Below are 19,485 nucleotides of genomic sequence, written 5' to 3' on the forward strand. Positions count from 1 at the left end.
CAGAGGTATGCGTAGCTGTTCAAATGCCGTAGCAGAAGGACTACTTCACCAAGCCTACTTCGGCCAAGCGGCAGTTCACTCAAGAGTACTTGAGGTGGTTTTTGTTGTCAAACGGAAGAGATCGGCATTGATAAAAAAAACCAATAGGAAATTTTCCAATTTAATTGTCCAGGAACGTGACCCTTTCCCCCAAAAAACCGCCCAAACCTTTTTTACCTTTTGGTTTAGATATATTTTTCAAGCCCATGTGAAAGAGGATACCCCGATGGACAATTGAGAGTGACGTAAGGCCGAATAAGCGCGATGATAACCGACGCCGAAGCCGACCCTCTCTCCACTTTCTTTGTTGACTTGCCTGTCAAAGCCTGTCCCCTCCGCTTGCCCATTTTGCGGGGGAGGGGCGGTGCATCATCTCTCTAACTGTAGCTACGGGGCAGAGCTCCAAAAAGATACGTGTTGTGGGGAACAAAAGAAGAGCCAACCACTACCTCGAAACTTCTCGTTAATGAGAAGCTGAACACAAATCGGGCAACTTCGGAATAAGGAGTTTTGTTTTGGTGATTGAATGTGCCGAGGCACGGGGAATAAGACCAGAATACGTACCAAAAATACCATCTTGCCGAAGATATTCCCCATGTTTTCTGATCAAGTGCTCTCGGAAACCGAAGGAGACAAGGCTCGTAGACCGACACACCGAGATTGGGTTACTCTAAAAAATCCCAGAACCTTCCTATAGGCATGGCTATTTACCACTGATAATTACATGTTGTACCATTCGAATGTTGTTCCGTAGAAAAATATGACTCAAACATACCTCGGATGGGACCTACAGATATCAGATGTCTGTTTGGTGTGACAGAAAACACCAAAGTACCTGTACTCGAAAACCAGGACCCGACCTTGCATGATCTGCTAAGTGCATGTTTCATAGCCCAACGCCTTGTTGCCTAGTGACATGACAACGAGCATGTCGATTGTATATAATGACCCAATGCGGACCAAGGCGCACTGGTCAGTTTTGGACAGCTAATGATCTCATTCTTGTCCAGGGGCATTAGGTCTTGGTACCTGCAACTAGACCATGTCGTCACACTCCACACCAAACGGACAAAATGAGAGTAATATTCTAACATTGGTATACTTCTAGCACCCACCCAAACAAAACAACTGACAAAACGCCAACTAAACTTTGACCATGTAGCGCCCAACTCCTCCATACAAAAAAGTGCCATGACATGGCCAATAGTTCGTTCCATGTGAACAAATATGAGCAAAGAAGAAGAAAAGAAAAAGCAAAAACAAAATGCCGATGCACGAGCTCAAAAAAGAAAAAAGAAATGGGGTGTGCAAAAAGCCACGCACAACAAACTTCTCAGCTCGGCGTTCCCACGACCTCCAACACCTCCTCGCCGCACCCGAAACTGTATATCCTGACCTCGCCGTCCTCGCCACCGCTGGCCATCCGCGAGTCGCTCAGGCCCACGCACGACACGGGGCCCCTGTGACCCGTAAAAGTCCTCTCGCACCGGCCCGACGTCGGCTCCCAGACCTTGACCATACCATCGTTGGCCGCCGTGACCGCCCGCAGCGTGTCGCCCGCTAGGCCCCAGATGCCCTCAAAGTGGCCAAAGAAGGTCTTGAGGCATCGACCTGTCGCCGTGTCGATCAACCGGATCGTGCTGTCCAGTCCGCCCGAGAGCATGTACCTGCTCGGCAGCGGCCGCTGTGGATCGGCGACGAAGGAAGGGCCGTAGAGGGCCCGAAGAGCGAGGTCGTCGGTGGCCGTGCCGGAGCCGCCCGACGACGACTGCGATTGCGACAGCGGTGAGCCTGGTGCGGGCGGTTCCTGGAGGAGCTCCTCGTCAGGCTCAAAGTCTGGCGGTAGGGGCAGCACCTGCTGGACATGACCTGTGTGGCTGTTGAAGGTGCGGATGCATTGCCTAGTGTCGAGATCCCACAGCTTCACCTTGAAGTCGTCGCTGGCCGAGAAGACAGTCCTGGACTCGGTGTCCACCCGCACAGAGTTGACCCAGTCAGAGTGGCCCTTGAGGCAAAAGGTCTCCTTTGTGACAAAGTTGAAGATTTTGACCTTTTTGTCGATGGACCCGCTGGCCAGGAACTCGCCGTCCGAATGCACCGTGATAACGCCGTCCGTGTGGCAGTGCAAGCTGCTAAGGAGCTCGCCAGTGTGCCAGTTCCATATTTTGACAGTTTGGTCCAGGCTCCCGCTGATAAGTTTGCTATCATCAAACCAAAGACTCCGTATTCCCATCCTGTGCCCACGCAGTGTCCGTATGACCTCGCCCGTCTCGATATCCCATAACTTGATCGTGGCATCGTACGAACCAGTTGCTAATACGTTGTCAAGCAGCTGAAGACATGTGACGCCGTTGCTGTGACCCTTGAGGATCTTGATTGCGCACTTGCCGTGCCGCCAGTTGTATCCTATACGAAACCTGTCGCGATAGACATCTTTAAACGGCCTAAACTTTGGTTGCTCCGGCTCCTCCGAGGTGTTGCTCCCTACCCGGCTTGTACATATCCGCTTGGCACTGCCATCCTCTTCCGACTCCCGCTCTCGCTTCGGTGGTGTAGGTGACCGGAGGGACAAAGGTGCAGGAAGGCTAGGTGGCGGAGCGTTTGGGTCACGAGGTTGTTGTCGTTTGCTCTTTGCAAGCTGTTGCTGTCTCGTCCAGTCGCGTAATCGTTTTCGTTCTAATAATGGTAGACCCCAACCGCATTTGGTACATTTTCGATCGATGTGTTGTTCTATAGTCCCAAGTAAATTGTTTGTCAGTAAGCGGGGCTTATGTTATCCGCCACTCCACGCCGAGAGAAAACAACTAACCACACATCCGATGCCACACCAGATCATCATCGGCCAGTTGCCTCCACTGCCGACTGACCTGGGCGGCTTTGCATAGTGAGACGGTATCCAAATAGCAGAGAATCTTGAAGGAGATCTCAGCGGGAAGTGCTGTAACGAGATCAATCTTGAGCTGCTCGTGGACCTCCCTAGACACCGTCGAAAGCTGTGGGAAGCAGCACTGCGTAATGATGCCCTGCAGCATCAAATCCCTGTGTTTTGCGGGGGCCGCCGAGAACAGCGACCAGACGTGCGTTATGGCCTGCTGGTCGTCTGTTGGTAACCTTTCGAGGGAGCGCTGTATCGAAACCATCTTTGTCTCGTCGGCGGCCCGCCGACATTTGAGGTCCGGCCGGTGCCTGTAGCAAAACTTGCTGTTGGCTTTTGACTGTATCTGGGTCGAGCTGTCGGACTTTGCGATGGGTGCGTACAGGCCCGGGATGTGCTCTTTGAGGAACGGGCTGACCGTCTCGCCGATTATCTGGTTTGACATGTTTGAGAGGGCTGGCAACCGCGGGTGATGTTTTTCTTCGGGCCTCCTCCTGTCACAGTCGTTCTCGCGATCTATGGATGTCGGGCTGCTCGTATCGTCACGTGGTCGAGGGTTTTCGCGGCTCTTGAGGGACGAGACCTCCTCTTGATCGCCGGCTGTAGCGGCGGGGGGTGGCTTCATTTTCCGATCGTGTCTTGGACTAGGTCCGGCATATAGGGGGGGAGGGTAGAGAAAAAGGAAGCGGTAAAGACGTTGCACGGCCAAGGCGCGACAGGACAGGGGGGGTGGTGGTGTGGAAGGAACGGGCCTTGCGGGCGTTGTAAGGTTTGGGGTGCGGGTGCGTCAGACGTAGCAGAAACCACAGCAATGTCGCGACGGGGCACAGATCTCGTTGCGACTGTCAAAGGTTGAATGGTGCCAGAGTCGTGGAAAGGCTGCCATTGGGGGGGATCCCCGGACCGATGGATTGCTGCAGTCACGAAATAAGGCACGGCGGGCACCCTTGGCTTGGTCGTCGTGGCACGAGCACGCCACAGGGCAGCTGAGGTCAAGATTGGCCTCGATTGCGTGCTTGGCTGGGGCAAGAGACGAAATTTTGGATGACTCGGATGCTGGAGTGGCGTCTTTTAAGTGTGGGAAAATTGAATTAAGCAATGACAAATGTTTGCGATGACAATATTGTCCAGATAATTATTCGATTAAACCAACCATTCCTCACATTGAATTCATGGGAATCCAATTGCCACCACCAGTACTAAAATAGATGAGGATTGGCGATTTATCTTGAACCCAGGAGAGCGGTTAGATGTTTTGCAGTGGTGGAGGGCAGGGTCCTACAAATTGAATGGGTAGAGGAAAAATATATGTGGGGCTGGCAATGATCACCTGGTTCATATATCCTTCAGTTACGGAGTATTTAAGCTGGCTGCTGTCAATTGCGTCCGTCTATCGGATTTTGCGTCGGTCCGCTGTTCGGCCAGTCAGCCCTTTTTTGTTTCGGGTGACCGTCGTCGCAACCTGATTCGCCCAAATACTGTACTGAGAGGGTAGATAAGATTATTGATAATCAATGTCTTTTCCTGGATAATCCACAAAGCATCAGATGCAGTTCCAATCACTATTGATCGATCCTCGATAGCGTTTATCACAGAATGGCATTTCCTCGTGGCGACTTTTCTCAAAAAGCCATAAAGGACCGACCCGGCCTTTTATGGTCAGTGGGGTTGCTAAAAAGGATTTCCCCACGGTAAACGGACGGATATCGGTACTTGGTGGCTAGCGCAATAAGCCCCGCCGACCCGAGTGCACGTGTTTAATTTCTTTCTTCGCTACCTTAATTATGGAAGATCGACAAGACAGTGGACATTTCAGACTTGATTACGAAAAGCATGAAATGGTTTTTTTTTTTGTCATCAATTTCATCCATTTCATCAAATAGTTTTGCCTACCAGCGGCCGGTACAACATTATGACGAAAATTAGAATACACAATTATCAACCGACATCAATTTACTTGGACAACTCAATAACATAGTATTCCTCCACGACATCATTACCAATGGGCTCTTGCCCCCTCAACAGCTCCTTGTGGTTGTAACCATTCAACTGCGCGATGGCCTTGATGGCGTCGAGGTTTGCGTAGGCCGACGTGCCCAGCAGGATAACACCATTTTCTGTCAAGTAGTCCTTGGCCTCGGCAACAAATCTTCTCAGTAGCTTGTACTCGGAGTCGTGTGTCTTTTCCGACTTGAGCTGGTCCGGGATGGTCGAGTCGTATTGCCACGGGTGGTTCCAGAAGATAAAGTCAAACTTGCCCTCGACCTTCTCAAAAATGTCACTGACGGTGAAGTTACCCTTGAGACCGTTGGCCTCGAGGTTCTTGGCCGTGAACTCGACCGCGTTGGGGTTGATGTCAACGCCCGATACGGTCTTGGATCCTGCATTGGCGATGCAGAGGGACACAAGCCCAGAGCCTACACCGATCTCGAGCCAGCTGCCCTTTTTGACGATGGCAGGCAGGTGAGTGCCATACCACCACGTCTCTGGGAAATATGCTGGTGAATAGACTGTTGGGTGGATTGTGATTTTGTGGGGGCCGAACTGCGCCTTGTACGGTTCCTTATGTTTGTTGGCCTGGTCGAGGAGAACTGAAATTTGCTTCTCCCACACGTCGCGAGGTGAGGCTCCCGACCTTTGCTTGTCGGCGGGTGCGATTGTGATGGTGGTCGTTGAGGACATGATGAAATGTTGAATGAAGAAAACAAAGGGATGGTGATATGGTCTGGTTCTGGCTCTCAGGGGCTGATATGTTTTGTGTCTGAAGGCTAATCTGATCGTGATCTGATCTGATCTCGTCTTTCTCCATGTCAATGAGATGTTTGACTACTGGTTTCGGGGGATACACTCGTGGCTTTATACACGTCCACATGAGGGTTCTCCGTCCAGGAAAGCATTATCCAAATGCCGGCGAGGGGTACCTGCTGAGTTTCCAAGCATGGGGTTTCACTCAGGGTCTCACTCTACAAAGTTAAGAAGCATATATTGAGCCTATCGATTTTACCTTGGCTTCACGACTCACTTACGTACATCTAGACATCTGTCTGACATCGGTAGGGTCCAGTTTGCAACGCTCCCCGCTCGCGGACCAAGCCGGTTTCTCCATTTTGCTTAGCTGCTGATGCCAAATCGTACCACAAATCATCATGCCGACAATGCTGCGACAGATTCAAATACAGGATCTTGGCCACCTAGACCAACCAGTATCCATCCAGCTGTATACATAGTTTTGGTCGCCTTGCTTCAGCTGCGTCTCCTCCACTTACGTGGTACTATTGCCACAAATCACAGAGCAACGAACATGGGGATCGAAATAAAAAAAAGCCCATTGTGCCAGAAACACCTGCGGAGGATTTTCTTGGCGCATCCTTAACTGACTCTTGACATGGCAAAAAAAAAAAAAAAAAAAAAAAAAAAAAAAAAAAAAAAAAAAAAAACAGACCAGACCATACAGTACAGTATACTACCTACAGTATATTACAGTATATTAATGATCGACTGCCGACAGGCAGAGTTCATAAATCTCATACAAGTGGACGAGCTCGGAGAATTTATTACGGCATTTTGCGGGTCAAAATCGCCATCTCTTCTTATTGATTGACTCGAGAGGAACCTCTTATATCGAATCACCATTTAACCTTGATGGATCCTTCTCCGCCTCTTACCCCAGAGCTAGGGTTTGCCTTGACTCATGTCACCGTGTACCTGGACGGAAACAGCCGCCCAAGTTTTGGCTTTCGTCTCTTGAACGTTCGACGTTTCACGGTCTCGCCCATTGACAGATGAAAACAAGTCGGACGGGCCACATGGATCAAGACTATTGCAAGGGGAAGCTGCCAGCATATTGAAGGGGAAAAGAAAAAAAAAATGAAAGAACTGTCGAATTAGCTGCCATAGCTACACATACTCAGTAGTAACCTGCTGAGCCCGGCTTTATCCTCATCCCGGTTGCCGACCTCCCAATGTAGTCATTCACCTGCACAGCGGAGCTTACACCGAGCACCTTTTTCTTTTCTGGTGTGGGGACTCTCTGCAAAGTGGCGAGTGCAACTCTCTCCGCCTCGGCTGCCGTTGCCCTCTCCGCCTTTGCCTTGTCTCTCCTCTCCTTGTCTCTAAGTACCGATTCTGAATCTGCATCCTTGGCGTCATGCTGCTGCTCCTCATCTTGGTCTCTGCATGTCCCTGGGTGGTGGTCGGCACGCGCGGACACGAGCGCCTCGTGGCTCCGCTGGACCATGCGATTGGCCTCCTCCTCGTTGAGTTGTGCCGTATATACGGGCCTGCCGGCCTCGCCCATGTACAGGGGACCACCGGGCCGATTAAGCGGGATCTTGCGCACTGCTGCAAGCACGGCGCAGTAAAACTTATTGGACCTGGCCGAGCGCAGCTTCTCGTTGCCCCAGTTGCTCCGGTGCGTGACTGAGCACTTGAGCTCCAGCTTGTTGAGTTCATGCACGCCGACAAGCGAGCAGCCTATCTCAGGCATGTAATCCCTGCAGTTCTCTTCTGCGCGGACAAAGGCCTCCAGTTCCCTCCGCAGGAATACAATGTCAGTAAAGCTCGTCTTGAAGTCTACACATAGCTGCAGGATCTGCCTGTTGTTACCGGACCGGCTGATGTTCTCGATGCGCTTCATGACGAGCTGTTGGTTCTGTATCTGCATGTCGGCGCCGTTGTCCACGCGTCGAAAGACGGTGTAGAGCAGTGAGATGCGTTTTACGACGCATGCTGTCTTGTTTGTTGACGAGAGATTGTACACCTCGACTCGGTCGCCCTCGTCAAAGGGGTGATCAAAGAAGACATACACCACGCCGATGAGAAAATGGTGCACCACCCTGCCAGCGGCGAAACTGAGACCTACTGCAAAGACCGAAGCCTGTTGCTGGATCTCCTTGATGGAGGGAACGTAGAGAAGCACTGCCCGATTGGTTAGATACCGTTCGTGTATTGTGGATCAACACAACAAATAGAGTTTAAGCCAGAAAAAGGGTAACTTACTGATGAACAGGGTCATGACAGACGCTATGGTGCCAACAATCATCCAGTCCAAGACATTAAGCACATGATCCGCGCCACACATGGCACGGTAGACATCATGTCTGACCTTGCCCGCCTCTACGACGGCCATGGCAAACTCATCCAGACGGACATTGTCCGCCATCGGGCCCACAGTCTTGAAGGCCTTTGCCGCCTCCTCCCTGCGGTAGAAGCCCAGCACCTCTACTACGTCCTCGGACGTCAGCACATCGCTCCCCTGGACGGCCAGGCTGACCCAGATGCGCCGCGCCAGGGCCGCGGCGGTGCGGGGGTTCGCCAGGCACCGCTCGATGGTCCCGTAGGCGGAAGCGGGGCGCAGCCAGTGCGACCTGGGGTCGTCTGACAAGAAGTTGCCGAAAAACGTCGCCATGCCGTACGTGTCGATTCCCATGCGCGTGAGGTACGACCTCGCTGTCTTGCGGCCGGACGAGTATTCGCGACCCGTCGCAGACTGGATTATGGTGTCCTCGGTCGCGAATGGGTTGTTGTGGTCGTTGGGCCGCGCTGGATGTACGGCCAGGGACGCCTCGTACAGGGTGATGAGGGCGTTCATCATTTCTTTGGAGCGCAGGATCTTGGTGTCTGTTCGCTCGGCGGATGTGTCAGTATCAACAAATCTATCTGCACCTCATCTCCACCTTTGGAGCAGCTGGAATACAGGTACTTACTGTTTCCCCGATAGTGGTAGTGGATGGAGATGTACAAGATTAAAATCTTCCCCACGGCGTAGAAGCCCGCCCAGATGGTGATCTGCTCCAAAATATCGTTGACGATAAACGTCCATCCTATCTCCAAGAAATCACCACTGGCGTCCTTTTTGTTGACGTTGATGCCCAAATCTTCATTGTATGTGATGAGTCCCGCATACGCGCTAAACATCAGGGCGATGCCGAAGAACAGGCAGATTGGCCTCCTCACAACCCTGAGGAACCTCCAGTACTTTTGGTGTGCCGGATTGACATATCTGCTCCCCCGTTCCCCGATCTCGTTAGTTTCATACTACCAAATCATGCAACCCATTCATTCGACTGTCCACAACGACCTGATTCAGGACTTACCTAGCCACGAATCGAAACAAATATGGCAACCCCAGTCCAATCAAATCAAACAGCACAAAGCCGAGCCATGATATGGTCAGCCAAATAAAGGTCCAAAACACAACCTGGTCCTTCTTGAGCCTCCTGACGGCGTCGCTATCATTCAAGTCGATCTCGGCATCGCCCTGCTTCACAATGACAGGCACGATCAGCAGCACCGCGACAACGGCCACGATCAAAAAGTACCGCAGCGCATAAAACACCATCTTTCGCCTCTGGTGCAGCTTGACGGGTGGCGGCAGCTCGGGCTCGGGTTCCGTCACGGGGTTCTCTGCCGCCTCCTCCTTTTCCCTGTCGAGCGCGTGGTCCTCGTCCTCCTCCTCGGCCGCCGCGCCAAAGTTGTCGTGTCCGTGCAGGACAAAGTCGCCAAACATGGGCGTCGGCATGGCGGTCGACGAGGCAAAGGACGGCGGGTGCGTGTTTTGCTGGTGGTGCGGCGGCGTCATCAGCCGCGACTGCTGCGATCTTTGCGACGCGTACGACTGGTGGCGCAGGGCGACATTTTTAAAGTCCAGGTGTGAGGTGGCCGCGGAGCCTCGGTACTGGTTCTTTGGTTGTTGCTGTTGCTGCTGCTGCTGCTGCTGCTGCTGCTGAGGTTCCAAAATGCTCTCGTGTGCATCGTATGGGTTATTGGACTGGCCGCCCGAGGACTGTCTCTGCGAGCTCGAGCTCGACAACCTCGACGGATCCATATTGTCTTGCTCTGGTTTCTCGGAGATCTGCTCCTCTCCTTTGTTTGGGAGGTCGTCTTTCGTCATGGCGACGACAAGCAGTTTCTTTAAAGGGTCCGAATTTGGGAAATGAAACAAATTACAACGAGATAAATGAAAGTGGAGGGATCATTAGATGGGCTAAACACACATAAAGAAAAAAAAAGGAGACTAAGGGCAAAGTACTTGCTATTCGTTTGACGTCGAACTAATGTCGCAGTCCATACGATGCAGCAGACGATGAGAACAAAAAAAGGGCGCTATAGAACAAAAAAGGTAGAAACGGTTCCATCTAAAGGAGGGAGGGCGAGAAGCCGATCGCAACTGTATTTACCTTTTCCCCTAAGAAACAAGCCACCAAATCCGAGACTGAGATTCTGCCCAACCTGTCCCTCACAAGCTCAGAAACAGTAGACAGGTTTGTCGCACGAGCTTCTTTGGTGGTTCGGAATAGACGAACTTCGAAAGAATCCTCGATCCCATTTCGCCTCCTAGATGAAAAGCAGTCCAAGCGAATCCTTAGCGCGGGATTTTGGATTCCATCTGGCGATGGTGAAGCTGGTCGCGCGTGGCTAGCCACCGCGTTAGCTTCCCCTTTTCCATACATTTTGACACCAAGGAAGCTTTTTAGTTCGAAGTCGGCAAAGCCCGCTTTGAACATCGCCCTTCCGACCTTGGCAGAAAGGCCGACATGAGCCAGAAGGATGGGAAATTTGAATGTTTTTGTTTTCTTTCTTCGGTGTCTGCGAGGTTGTCCACAATGCTGGCTGCTCGTTGCTTCGATAAGGCATTCATTCGACAGCCAAAGTCATATGATGCCGCCTTACCCGGGATCCATTTGCTCGGGCTTCATGTTCTGTTTCGAACTGGATTCTATCTCTGGCCTTTTCAGCCCAGCTCAACAACAAAGACATTCAAACATACCTATTCTCCTCGGAGTAAGACATGGGCCAAGACAAGGCGTAAAAATAGGCCAAGGCTAGTGGAAAGCAGAGCTCATTGCGTTCACTAAAAAGAAACAAATAAAAGGTGGAAACGGAGGCGATACTACAAGCTGCTGAGACGCAATTTTGAAATGAGAGAAAACGTCTCCTTGAGTCCCCAAAATCTAAACAAAATATGATCTCCGAATGGCGTAAATAGCGGCGGAATTAAGATAAACCATCACGATGAGTCGGGCATTGACCTAGCTCGTACGATCTTGATCGCACAAATAAAACCTTAGACTACTTACTATGGTGGAAGAATGTGGTGGAGCATCTCTGTAGAAGCACTAGGCTTCCATCCCGAATTTAGCAGAGACTTCCATGAACAAGGATATTTGAATGTCGGCAGTCTCTCCTGGGCTAATGTACTGCAAGCATTTTGGCGAGATGCATGTCAATCTTGTCACACGCACCAACCCGGCAAGATCCCATATCTACACCATATCCGGTTCAGCTAGCGGCTGCCAAGAGGTAGCGTCTGACCTTTCGAGAGGAGAAAAAAAGAACAAAAAAAAAGAAGGGGAGTGAAATGGTGTCTAGCCTTCTCTCTGAAAAATGTTGCCTAAGCGGGCATTTGAGCATCAGCATCATCAATAACATTTTAAAACTTATGTTGTCCTGGGAATCGGCCATCGGCGACATACAGCGAGATACTTACCTAGTTATTCGCCAACTAGGTCACGCAATAAACACATATGGACATACAGATTAGCACATGAGAATTCTCGGACGACAACTCTTGTATAATTAAGAAATGAAATTTTTCATTCGTGCCAAAAAATTGACTATTAGAGCCCAAATAGTAGAACAAACCAACCGCCGCCAGAGTACTCCACCCTCATGGATGGTGGTATTTCCAGTAGCATCCTATAATCGTTCGTAAAAAAGACAACAAATAACACAAATCGTAATGTACACCAGACTCATGAGTAGCATGTCGGACAACAACTGCGCCCCTCAACGCCGAAGTCCCCCAGCCATACTACCATGGCTGTACTCCCCCTTATCTCAAATACATCTCATATCCTACTCCTTCAGGAACTGAAGAATCTTATCCCTGTCCTCCACAGGCATCGTACGCAACACGTCCCTGACACCCTTCCATGATGCACTCAGGCCATTCTGAGTTGGTACGGGTCCTGTCGGGCTCTTAGGCTCCATTGACTCCTCCAGAGCCGCCCTGCTCTTCTCGGTGGCCGGCGTGGTAGGTGCCTCGACCTCCTCCTGAGTCCAAGTGCCACCGCGGATGAGAGCGCTGATCTCAGAAGCGACAGCATCCGTCTTCAATGCTTTGAGCTTCTCCTCAACGATCTTGGAGTTCTCCTCATACCAAGTTGCGACCTTCCTGTCCTCATGGTCAAAGTCGGGGATGGCGGTCCAGGCAGCCAGGGATCGGAGGTGGTTCTTGCGAGCACTCTCCGAGATCTTGGCCGAGGTTGTCTTTGCCGGTCCTGCAGTGGCACGCGACATCTTGCGGATGAGATACTCCTCGTTAATGCGGCGGCGCACACGCCAGTAGAAGAAGCGACGTGCCTCCTTCCACTCAATGACCTCGCGGATGGTACCCTTGGCCTTCATGCGTCCAGCACGATCGTGAAGATCGGCGAACTGGATAGCAATCTGCTGGTAAATAGGGCCAAGCTGTTCTTCACGCTGCGTCATCTGCTTCTTGATCTTCTCAAGCTCCTCCTTGTCTGCTGCGCCTGTCTTGTCCTTCGCAGCTGCTTGAACAGCCAGCATGCGCTTCTTGAGGTCACCATAGACAGGATCCAAGCGAGCCATGGTCTCGAGCTGCTTCTCCTTCTTATACTTGATACCGATGATACCTTCGGGCTCAAGCACACCACCACGGGCCTCCTTGTCGGCGTACATCTCCATGACCTTGGAGTTGATCGTGGGGTCAACAACAACCCACGATCCACCACGAAGCTCACCGTGCGGCGGAATGTAGACAAAGATGGGCTGCTCGTACTTGACGAGGGCATCGACGATGAACGAACCGTACTTGAGAACCTCGTTGTACATGTCACGCTGACCACCCGAGAAACCACGCCAGTTGGCAAGGATCATGAGAGGCAGCTGCTCACCGTTGTTGAAGTCGTTGATGGCCTGAGCAGTCTTGAAGGCGGAGTTGGGGTACCACACACCACCGGCCTCGTTGGTGACTTGCTCCATCGAGTCTGCGTTGGCCGGGTCGGCAGGAGTGATGTTCTCCACAGCCCGAGTCTCGACAGCGATGACACCCATGGGGATACCACCGAGACGAGCACGACCGACGACAACGGTCCTGGCCCATCCGCCGAGGGTCTCGACAAAGGAGCCGCGGTCGAAGAGACCGGACTGGAAGCCATCGGCATCCTCCTTACCAGCGATCAACCACCTCGGGTCATAGGGCTGGCGTTGAGGAGGCATGAACTCAACCTCACGGTCCCATGTATCCAGAGGAGCCATGATGGGAACCGGCCTGTTGCGCTGGTCAGGAACGAATGACATCCACTCCATGATCTTGGCAATACCCTCCATGTCATCGTTGGCAGTCATGTGCGAGACACCGTTGCGGTACATGATCTGGGTGCCACCGAGCTGCAGGTTGGAAGTGTAAACCTCACGACCAAGCAGGTTGTTCAAGGCAGGGGCACCGGTCAGGATGATAGGTTGACCCTCAATCTGGACAGCACGCTGGCCAAGGCGGACAAGGTAGGCACCAATACCGACTGAACGGCAGGTAACCAGGGTGCAGGTAAAGATGTCGTTGTACGCCCTGCTAGTGGCACCGGCAATGAGACCAGAGCCACGCAAGCACTCAACACCAAGACCATCCTCAGCACCAACGATGGTGACAATCTTGTGACGGGTCTCGCCATCAACCGTGACCTCCTCGGTGATGACAGTCTCCTCGAACTTCTTCTTGGCTTCCTCCGAAAGGTACAGGTAGTCGAAGCCCTTGTTGGGGTTGCTTGGGTCGGTCCAGGCAACCTTGAAGTGGGGAATCAGCTCATTAGCGACACCAAGCCTAGCACCCGAGTTGGCCGACAGGTAGATGCGAGGAATGCCGAGCTTCTGGGCATATTCTGTGCACTTGTTGAAGAAGTGATCTTCCTTGGGTCCGAAAGATCCAATGCTGTAGGTAATGTCGTTTGCGACAACCACGAAGCGACGACCGCTGGGGTACTCGGGGGTATAGGCCGTAATGATCCAGCCCACCATTCCGCAGGTGTTGGTACCAGGCTCACGCTCGATTGCCTGCAGGTTGTCTTGGTCGTCGAGGACAAGCTCCAAAGTGTGGGTACATTCACCCTCCTCTGGCTTCTTGGAGGCAATAGGCGAGTGCTGCGCCTCGAGCTTCTTCCAGCTGAGCTGAATGGCTTGCCTGAACAGCTCAGGGAAGTCATACACGTACTGGGTACCAATGAGGTGCGCCTTGTACCGCTTAGGCTGCAGCCAGTTCTTGGTGGGGTACGGGGTGTTGGCAGGGAGCAGGTGAAGAGCACCCGTCTTGCTAGTACCCGAGATGTAGTGCAGGATCAAGTCGCCCTTGTCGTTCCTGCGCTCGTGGTACAGCTCGACCTTGACAACAAAGCCAGATGTGTTGTTGATGTAGCAACGGATGGGAAGCTTGGCACCGCTGCTCTGATCAGTGCAAATAATTCTGATCTCGACCTGTGACACACGAAGACGCCAGCCGCGCGAGCCAAAGCGCTCCAAGAATCCAGCCAAAGCATGCTCAACCTCGCCAGGGTGGATGTTGAATACGGGGATGAAGTTGAGGAAGAGGTGGTTAAGATCAGAGTTGTTGTTGCCGATGATTTCAAGAGCATCGAAGATGTCATTAACGACTCTGTCCGCCTCCGAGATCAGGTACTCAGCCGTGGGAATCTCGTCACGGAGACGACCGGGCCGAATCACCGCACGTGTGAAGTACCGCTTGTCAGTATCAACGCCTCGGCCAACGGCCTCGTACACGTGGATGTTCTTGTTCTCAGTGAACACCGACTTGTACTTGAACTTGGACAGGCGGTCAAGCTCAAGCTGGAAGGCAAGAGCAGGCTCACTGTGACGAATGCTCTCATCTTCTTCGTAGTTGGGACCACGGAAGGTGTAGTAAGCCGGGTACGAGGCGTCGTTCTTGCCACAGATGAACGTAATGCGGCGGACACGGCGAGCGACGAGTTCCTCCTTGAAGCTGGCAAGCAGAGGCTTAATGCGGGAAAGGATATCGTCATCATCCCGGCTCTCGGCATCGCGAATGGCAACATTGACAACGGCTGTGAGCTCATCGTCGTCACGAGCTGCGGCTGCCGGTCGACGCTTGTTGTCGAGCTGAGAGGCGATAGCGGCGGCGGGACCACTGCTGCCCAGCCTCTTGAGCTTACCCTTCATGGGCAGGCTCTCCAAGGCCTTCTGCAGGTCGTCGTCAACATCATCAAAGAACTTGCAAGCAACCATGACACCCTTGCGGATGGGCTGCTCAGCCGTCTTCTTGGCAAGGTATGACATGTCGCTGATGGAAGTGACGCGGTTGAACGTGAACTCGTTCGGGGTAGCCGGAGAAGATGGAGCAGCGGACTGCAGGGGACCGCCAATTCCGAACTCGACGTCACCACTCAGCTTCATCACGAAGTCCCAGCTGACGAAGACAGGGTCGTCCTCCTCATCATACTGGTAGTCGATCTTGCCCAAGTCATACGCACGGTATGCGCGGCGAATGTAGACCTCGAGCGCAGCCAGCGAGACCCACTTGTCGCTGTGTGCCCAGAAGAGACTCAGAACGTCAAATACAGTGTACTTGGAGTCGACAACCTCCTTGATCACATCCATGTTGGGGAAACGGTGGTCATACGCGGCCTCGCCGTAGCGTGACTCAACAACCGACGAGCGCAGGATGTGCTCCATCTGCGCCTTACGCTCGTCGAGCGAGGGAAGAGAGCATTGAATCAGGACCTCGCGAGCTTTGATGGAAACCTTGGCGGTTAGCCTGGACTCGAGCTCTGTCAGCTTCTTGAGCACGTCACGGAAGTACTTGGTGACGTTGCCAACGTCCGGCTTGTTGGGGCGGTATTCCTCGATAATGGCAAGCACGAGAAGACTCTTGGTAGGGACACGGCTGTGTGACAGGACTGTCTGAACAACCTTCTGGATGTCGTCCTTGTTCTCGTCACGGAGTTTCAGAATAACGTCGTCGTCCTGCAAACGGCGACCGGAGAACAACTTCTCAGTCTCGATGAACTGGGCGATCAGGTTCGCCATGGTCTTCAGCTCATGCGCCTTCTGTCCTTCCTCGTAAAGATCAAGCACATCGACGAGAGGAGACAGAGTAGTCTTGAGCAGACCAGCATCTTGGCGTGCAACATGCTCGTCAATGAACTTGAAGAATGTCTTCTTCAAGGCCTTGGCGGGGAACTCGGATTGGCGCGCCCGAGCCCGGTCAATAACATGGCTCAATTGAGCCTCCAACTTCTGCGGCATACGGGTGTGGAGGGCAGAGAATTGCGAGTTCCACTCGCTGTATGGGAGGTCACCGTCACGCATGACCTCGATGAGCTGCAAGAGGCTGTCCCGCATCACAGTGGTGTTGTCGTAACCAAGCATGATGTTCTCGAGGATGCTGTGCAGCTGCTTGAAGCGCTGAGCGGGCTTGTTACCCGTGATGACAGGGTTACCGTACTCGGGAAGCTTGTTCAGGAATGGCTGAGCCTGCTTGACACGGCTGGGGTCGTCAAGTGAGAGTATACCCAGAATGTCACCAGCCTCAAGAGTTGAGCCAGGCTGCTTGATCAACTGGACTGTACCATCCTCCTGCGCCACCAAAGGCATGTACATCTTCATGACCTCAACCTCGGCGAAGGTCTGGCCGGCCTTGATATGGTCGCCGCTTTCAACGGTGTACTTGACCAGCTTACCGGGGCTGGGAGTGCGCAGCTGCGTGGGGTCGTTCTCTTGCTCGAGAAGGCAAGTCCTGTTGTCGATGGAAATACGAGTCGCACCAACCTCCTCCTTCCAGTAGACATTGTGACTCTTGCCATCAAGCAAAATCAGTAGACCACCGTCACTGAGAGGGCGAACACCGACAGAGCAGTTTGAGCCGTTGATGAAGAGATGGTAGCTGTCCTTGCTTGAGCGTGTGACAGTGAAACGGTACCGTTCGCCCTCATAGATGAACTCGATAGGGAATGTGGTCTTGAGGATGTCCTTGGATGGGACCTGTCCCTTCTCCAGACCAGTCTTGTACTCATTGAGGCACTGCTCACTAGCCAGGTGAGCCTTGGTGACAGCACCAGACACAACGGCAAGCATCTTGTCCGGCCTCTCCGCAGTGAGCTTCTTGGAGATAAGCTCGTCCAGCCAGCCAGTGGTAATGGTGTTCTCCTCAAAAGCCTCTGTTTCCAGGAGCTTGATGAGGTACTCAACAGTCGTGCGGAAGTCACCACGAATGCTAAGTTCCTTCAAAGCAATGACCATGTGCTTCCTCGACGCAGATCTGTTCTCGCCATAGGCGAAAATGTGACCGAATTGACTGTCGGAGAAACTGTGGATTCCACCCTGTGTACCGACGGAGAAGTAACCCCACACGTTTGAACTACTGCGGAAGTTCAGCTCGTGCATGACACCGTTCGACGGCTTGAAACCTTCTCCGGGATCTTCAGAGGTGATACGGCAGGCAGTCAGGTGGCCCTTGGGCGATGGCCTCCTTTGCGTCTTCTCGCTGTCTGGGTTCTTAAAGTCGAAGTCGATCTCGGTGGAGAGCTTGGGGTCAACACCGTAGAGCAGCCTGATGTCGGATATCCTGTGGAGAGGGATACCCATGGCAATCTGAAGCTGCGAGGCGGGCAGGTTGACACCACTGACGCCCTCAGTGGTGGGATGCTCGACCTGGAGACGAGGGTTAAGCTCCAGGAAGTAAAACTTGTCATCAGCGTGCGAGTACAGGTACTCAACGGTACCAGCCGAGACGTAGCCGACAAGGCGACCGAGACGGACAGCCGCCTCCTCCATGGCCTTGAAGGTGTCTGGCTTGGCGATGGTCACGGGGGCCTCCTCGATGATCTTTTGATGCCTTCGCTGGACGGAACAATCACGACCAAAGAGAGAGATGTTGTTGCCGTACTGGTCAGCAAGAAGCTGCACTTCCAAATGCCTGGCGTTGCCTGCAAGCTTCATGATGAAGATAGGTGATCCCGGAATTTCACTGGCAGCGGCTTTGTAGAGCTCCTCAAAGCCCTCCTCGGAGACGGCCTTACGGATACCCTTGCCACCACCACCCTCAGAAGCCTTGATCATGACCGGGAAGCCGATTTGCTTGGCCTTTTCAAGACCCTCCTGCCATGAAGTGACGCAACCCTTAGCATAAGTGTCGTCGTCGACAGTGACGATTCCCTTCTTGTCGATCTTGACCGCATCAACGCCAGTTCCTGACCAGGGGATACAGGGGACCTTGGCGTGTTGAGCAACAATTGTAGAGGAAATCTTGTCACCGAGCGAGCGCATGGCGGAGCCAGGCGGGCCGATGAAAATGATCTTCTTGGGCGAGGCAGCGAGAGACTCGGGCAGCTTTGGGTTCTCGGATGCGTGTCCCCAACCAGCCCAAACGGCGTGCACGTTCATGCGCTCGGCAACATCGACGATCAACTCGACGTTCGCATAGTTGTTGTTGTTTGTGCCACCAGGGACCTCGACGTAGTGATCTGCCATGCGAATGTAGTCTGCGTTCGCTTGCAAGTCCTCCGGTGTGGCCATCACCGTGAACTGAATGGCCCTCTCGTCTCCGAACGTCTCGTATGCCCATTTTCGCACCGACCGAATCTCCTTGACGGCAGCGATACCGTTGTTGGCAATCAAAACCTGTGAGGGTAAAGATCGAGGGTTAGCTTACTGTCATCCAAGCAAAAGAATCGCGCTTGCAAACGACTTACGTTGGTGATAACTGTGTGGCCATCGTGTGCGGCAACCCACTCCTTGACCTTGGACGGAGGGGCATTCTCTAGCCTGTTGCCGCCAATGAAGTGGTCGGCAATCTTGTGCCTTTGAGCGTAAGTGGCCTTGCCGTTGGCCACAGGCACAGTGACGCCATTGGCGCCGTTGCGCTGGCGGGAGCTGTTAGCAGCCGCAGCGGTTCCATTTGTCTCAGCCATGCTAAACTTCGGTTGGCTGTAGCCTCTGCTGGGGGTATTAGAAAAAGAAATCTGTAGCAGAGCTGGCGACCTCCGCAGTCATGAAATGCCGACGAGTCGTGCAGTCGTCCGAGCAGCTAAGCTCCAGACAGGAAGTTGATTGGCCAGATTTGGCTTCAGCCGGCAGTTTCTAGTCCGGCTTGAAAACTATGGTTGGGGGGAAGATCCTCGGTGGGAGCTATTGGCCGGTTTATGCGAGTGTCTACTCCTCTAATCGAATTTGATGTGGGATGTTGGGTATCAAGTCTATTGGGTCGGAGAGCGGAGCTATGAAGAGAACACGAAGGTTGTCTCTGGTTTCCGAAGAAAAACTGTAGAGTCGGAGGTTTCCGAAGAAAAGCTGTAGAGTCGGAGGTTGACGTAGGTTTTGAATGGGATCCACCCGATGTGTTGGGTAATATGTGGTGAGGGGCCGGAGGATGCAAGTCGACAGCTGAAGACGGCGAAAAGATTCCGGTCTACTTCTTTCGTCCAGGAGGGGGTCTGGGTAAAAGAAGTGTAAAAGGAAATCTATAGAGAGGGGATGGCAGTGACCGGCTTGTGAAGAATAGCAGGAGTAATCTATAGAAAATG

The 19,485-nt window shown here is 52.8% G+C and overlaps 4 protein-coding genes across 4 annotated transcripts; all 4 read right to left on the reverse strand.

Moving 5' to 3' along the window:
- Positions 1-784: 784 nt before the first annotated feature.
- On the reverse strand, positions 785-4,247 carry PgNI_02106 (uncharacterized protein). The gene is made up of 2 exons (XM_031122173.1): positions 2,849-4,247; positions 785-2,769 (listed from the first exon to the last, which is right to left on the reverse strand). The coding sequence occupies exons 1-2, from the start codon at positions 3,537-3,539 to the stop codon at positions 1,373-1,375; spliced, it is 2,088 nt and encodes a 695-aa protein (XP_030988291.1). The 5' UTR covers positions 3,540-4,247; the 3' UTR covers positions 785-1,372.
- Positions 4,248-4,867: 620 nt separating this feature from the next.
- PgNI_02107 (uncharacterized protein) lies at positions 4,868-5,596 on the reverse strand (the record flags this gene model as incomplete). Its single annotated transcript, XM_031122174.1, has 1 exon — positions 4,868-5,596. One exon carries the CDS (start codon positions 5,594-5,596, stop codon positions 4,868-4,870), a length of 729 nt encoding a protein of 242 aa, XP_030988292.1.
- A 1,225-nt stretch (positions 5,597-6,821) lies between these two features.
- Positions 6,822-9,806, reverse strand: PgNI_02108 (uncharacterized protein; the record flags this gene model as incomplete). Its single annotated transcript, XM_031122175.1, has 4 exons — positions 6,822-7,831; positions 7,913-8,533; positions 8,620-8,915; positions 9,010-9,806. The coding sequence occupies 4 exons, from the start codon at positions 9,804-9,806 to the stop codon at positions 6,822-6,824; spliced, it is 2,724 nt and encodes a 907-aa protein (XP_030988287.1).
- A 1,706-nt stretch (positions 9,807-11,512) lies between these two features.
- PgNI_02109 (uncharacterized protein) lies at positions 11,513-19,362 on the reverse strand. The gene is made up of 2 exons (XM_031122176.1): positions 18,655-19,362; positions 11,513-18,583 (listed from the first exon to the last, which is right to left on the reverse strand). The coding sequence occupies exons 1-2, from the start codon at positions 18,871-18,873 to the stop codon at positions 11,771-11,773; spliced, it is 7,032 nt and encodes a 2,343-aa protein (XP_030988288.1). The 5' UTR covers positions 18,874-19,362; the 3' UTR covers positions 11,513-11,770.
- Between the last annotated feature and the right edge of the window lie 123 nt (positions 19,363-19,485).

This window comes from Pyricularia grisea (genome assembly GCF_004355905.1).
Source record: "Pyricularia grisea strain NI907 chromosome Unknown Pyricularia_grisea_NI907_Scaffold_1, whole genome shotgun sequence".
Classification (NCBI taxonomy): Eukaryota; Fungi; Ascomycota; class Sordariomycetes; order Magnaporthales; family Pyriculariaceae; genus Pyricularia; species Pyricularia grisea.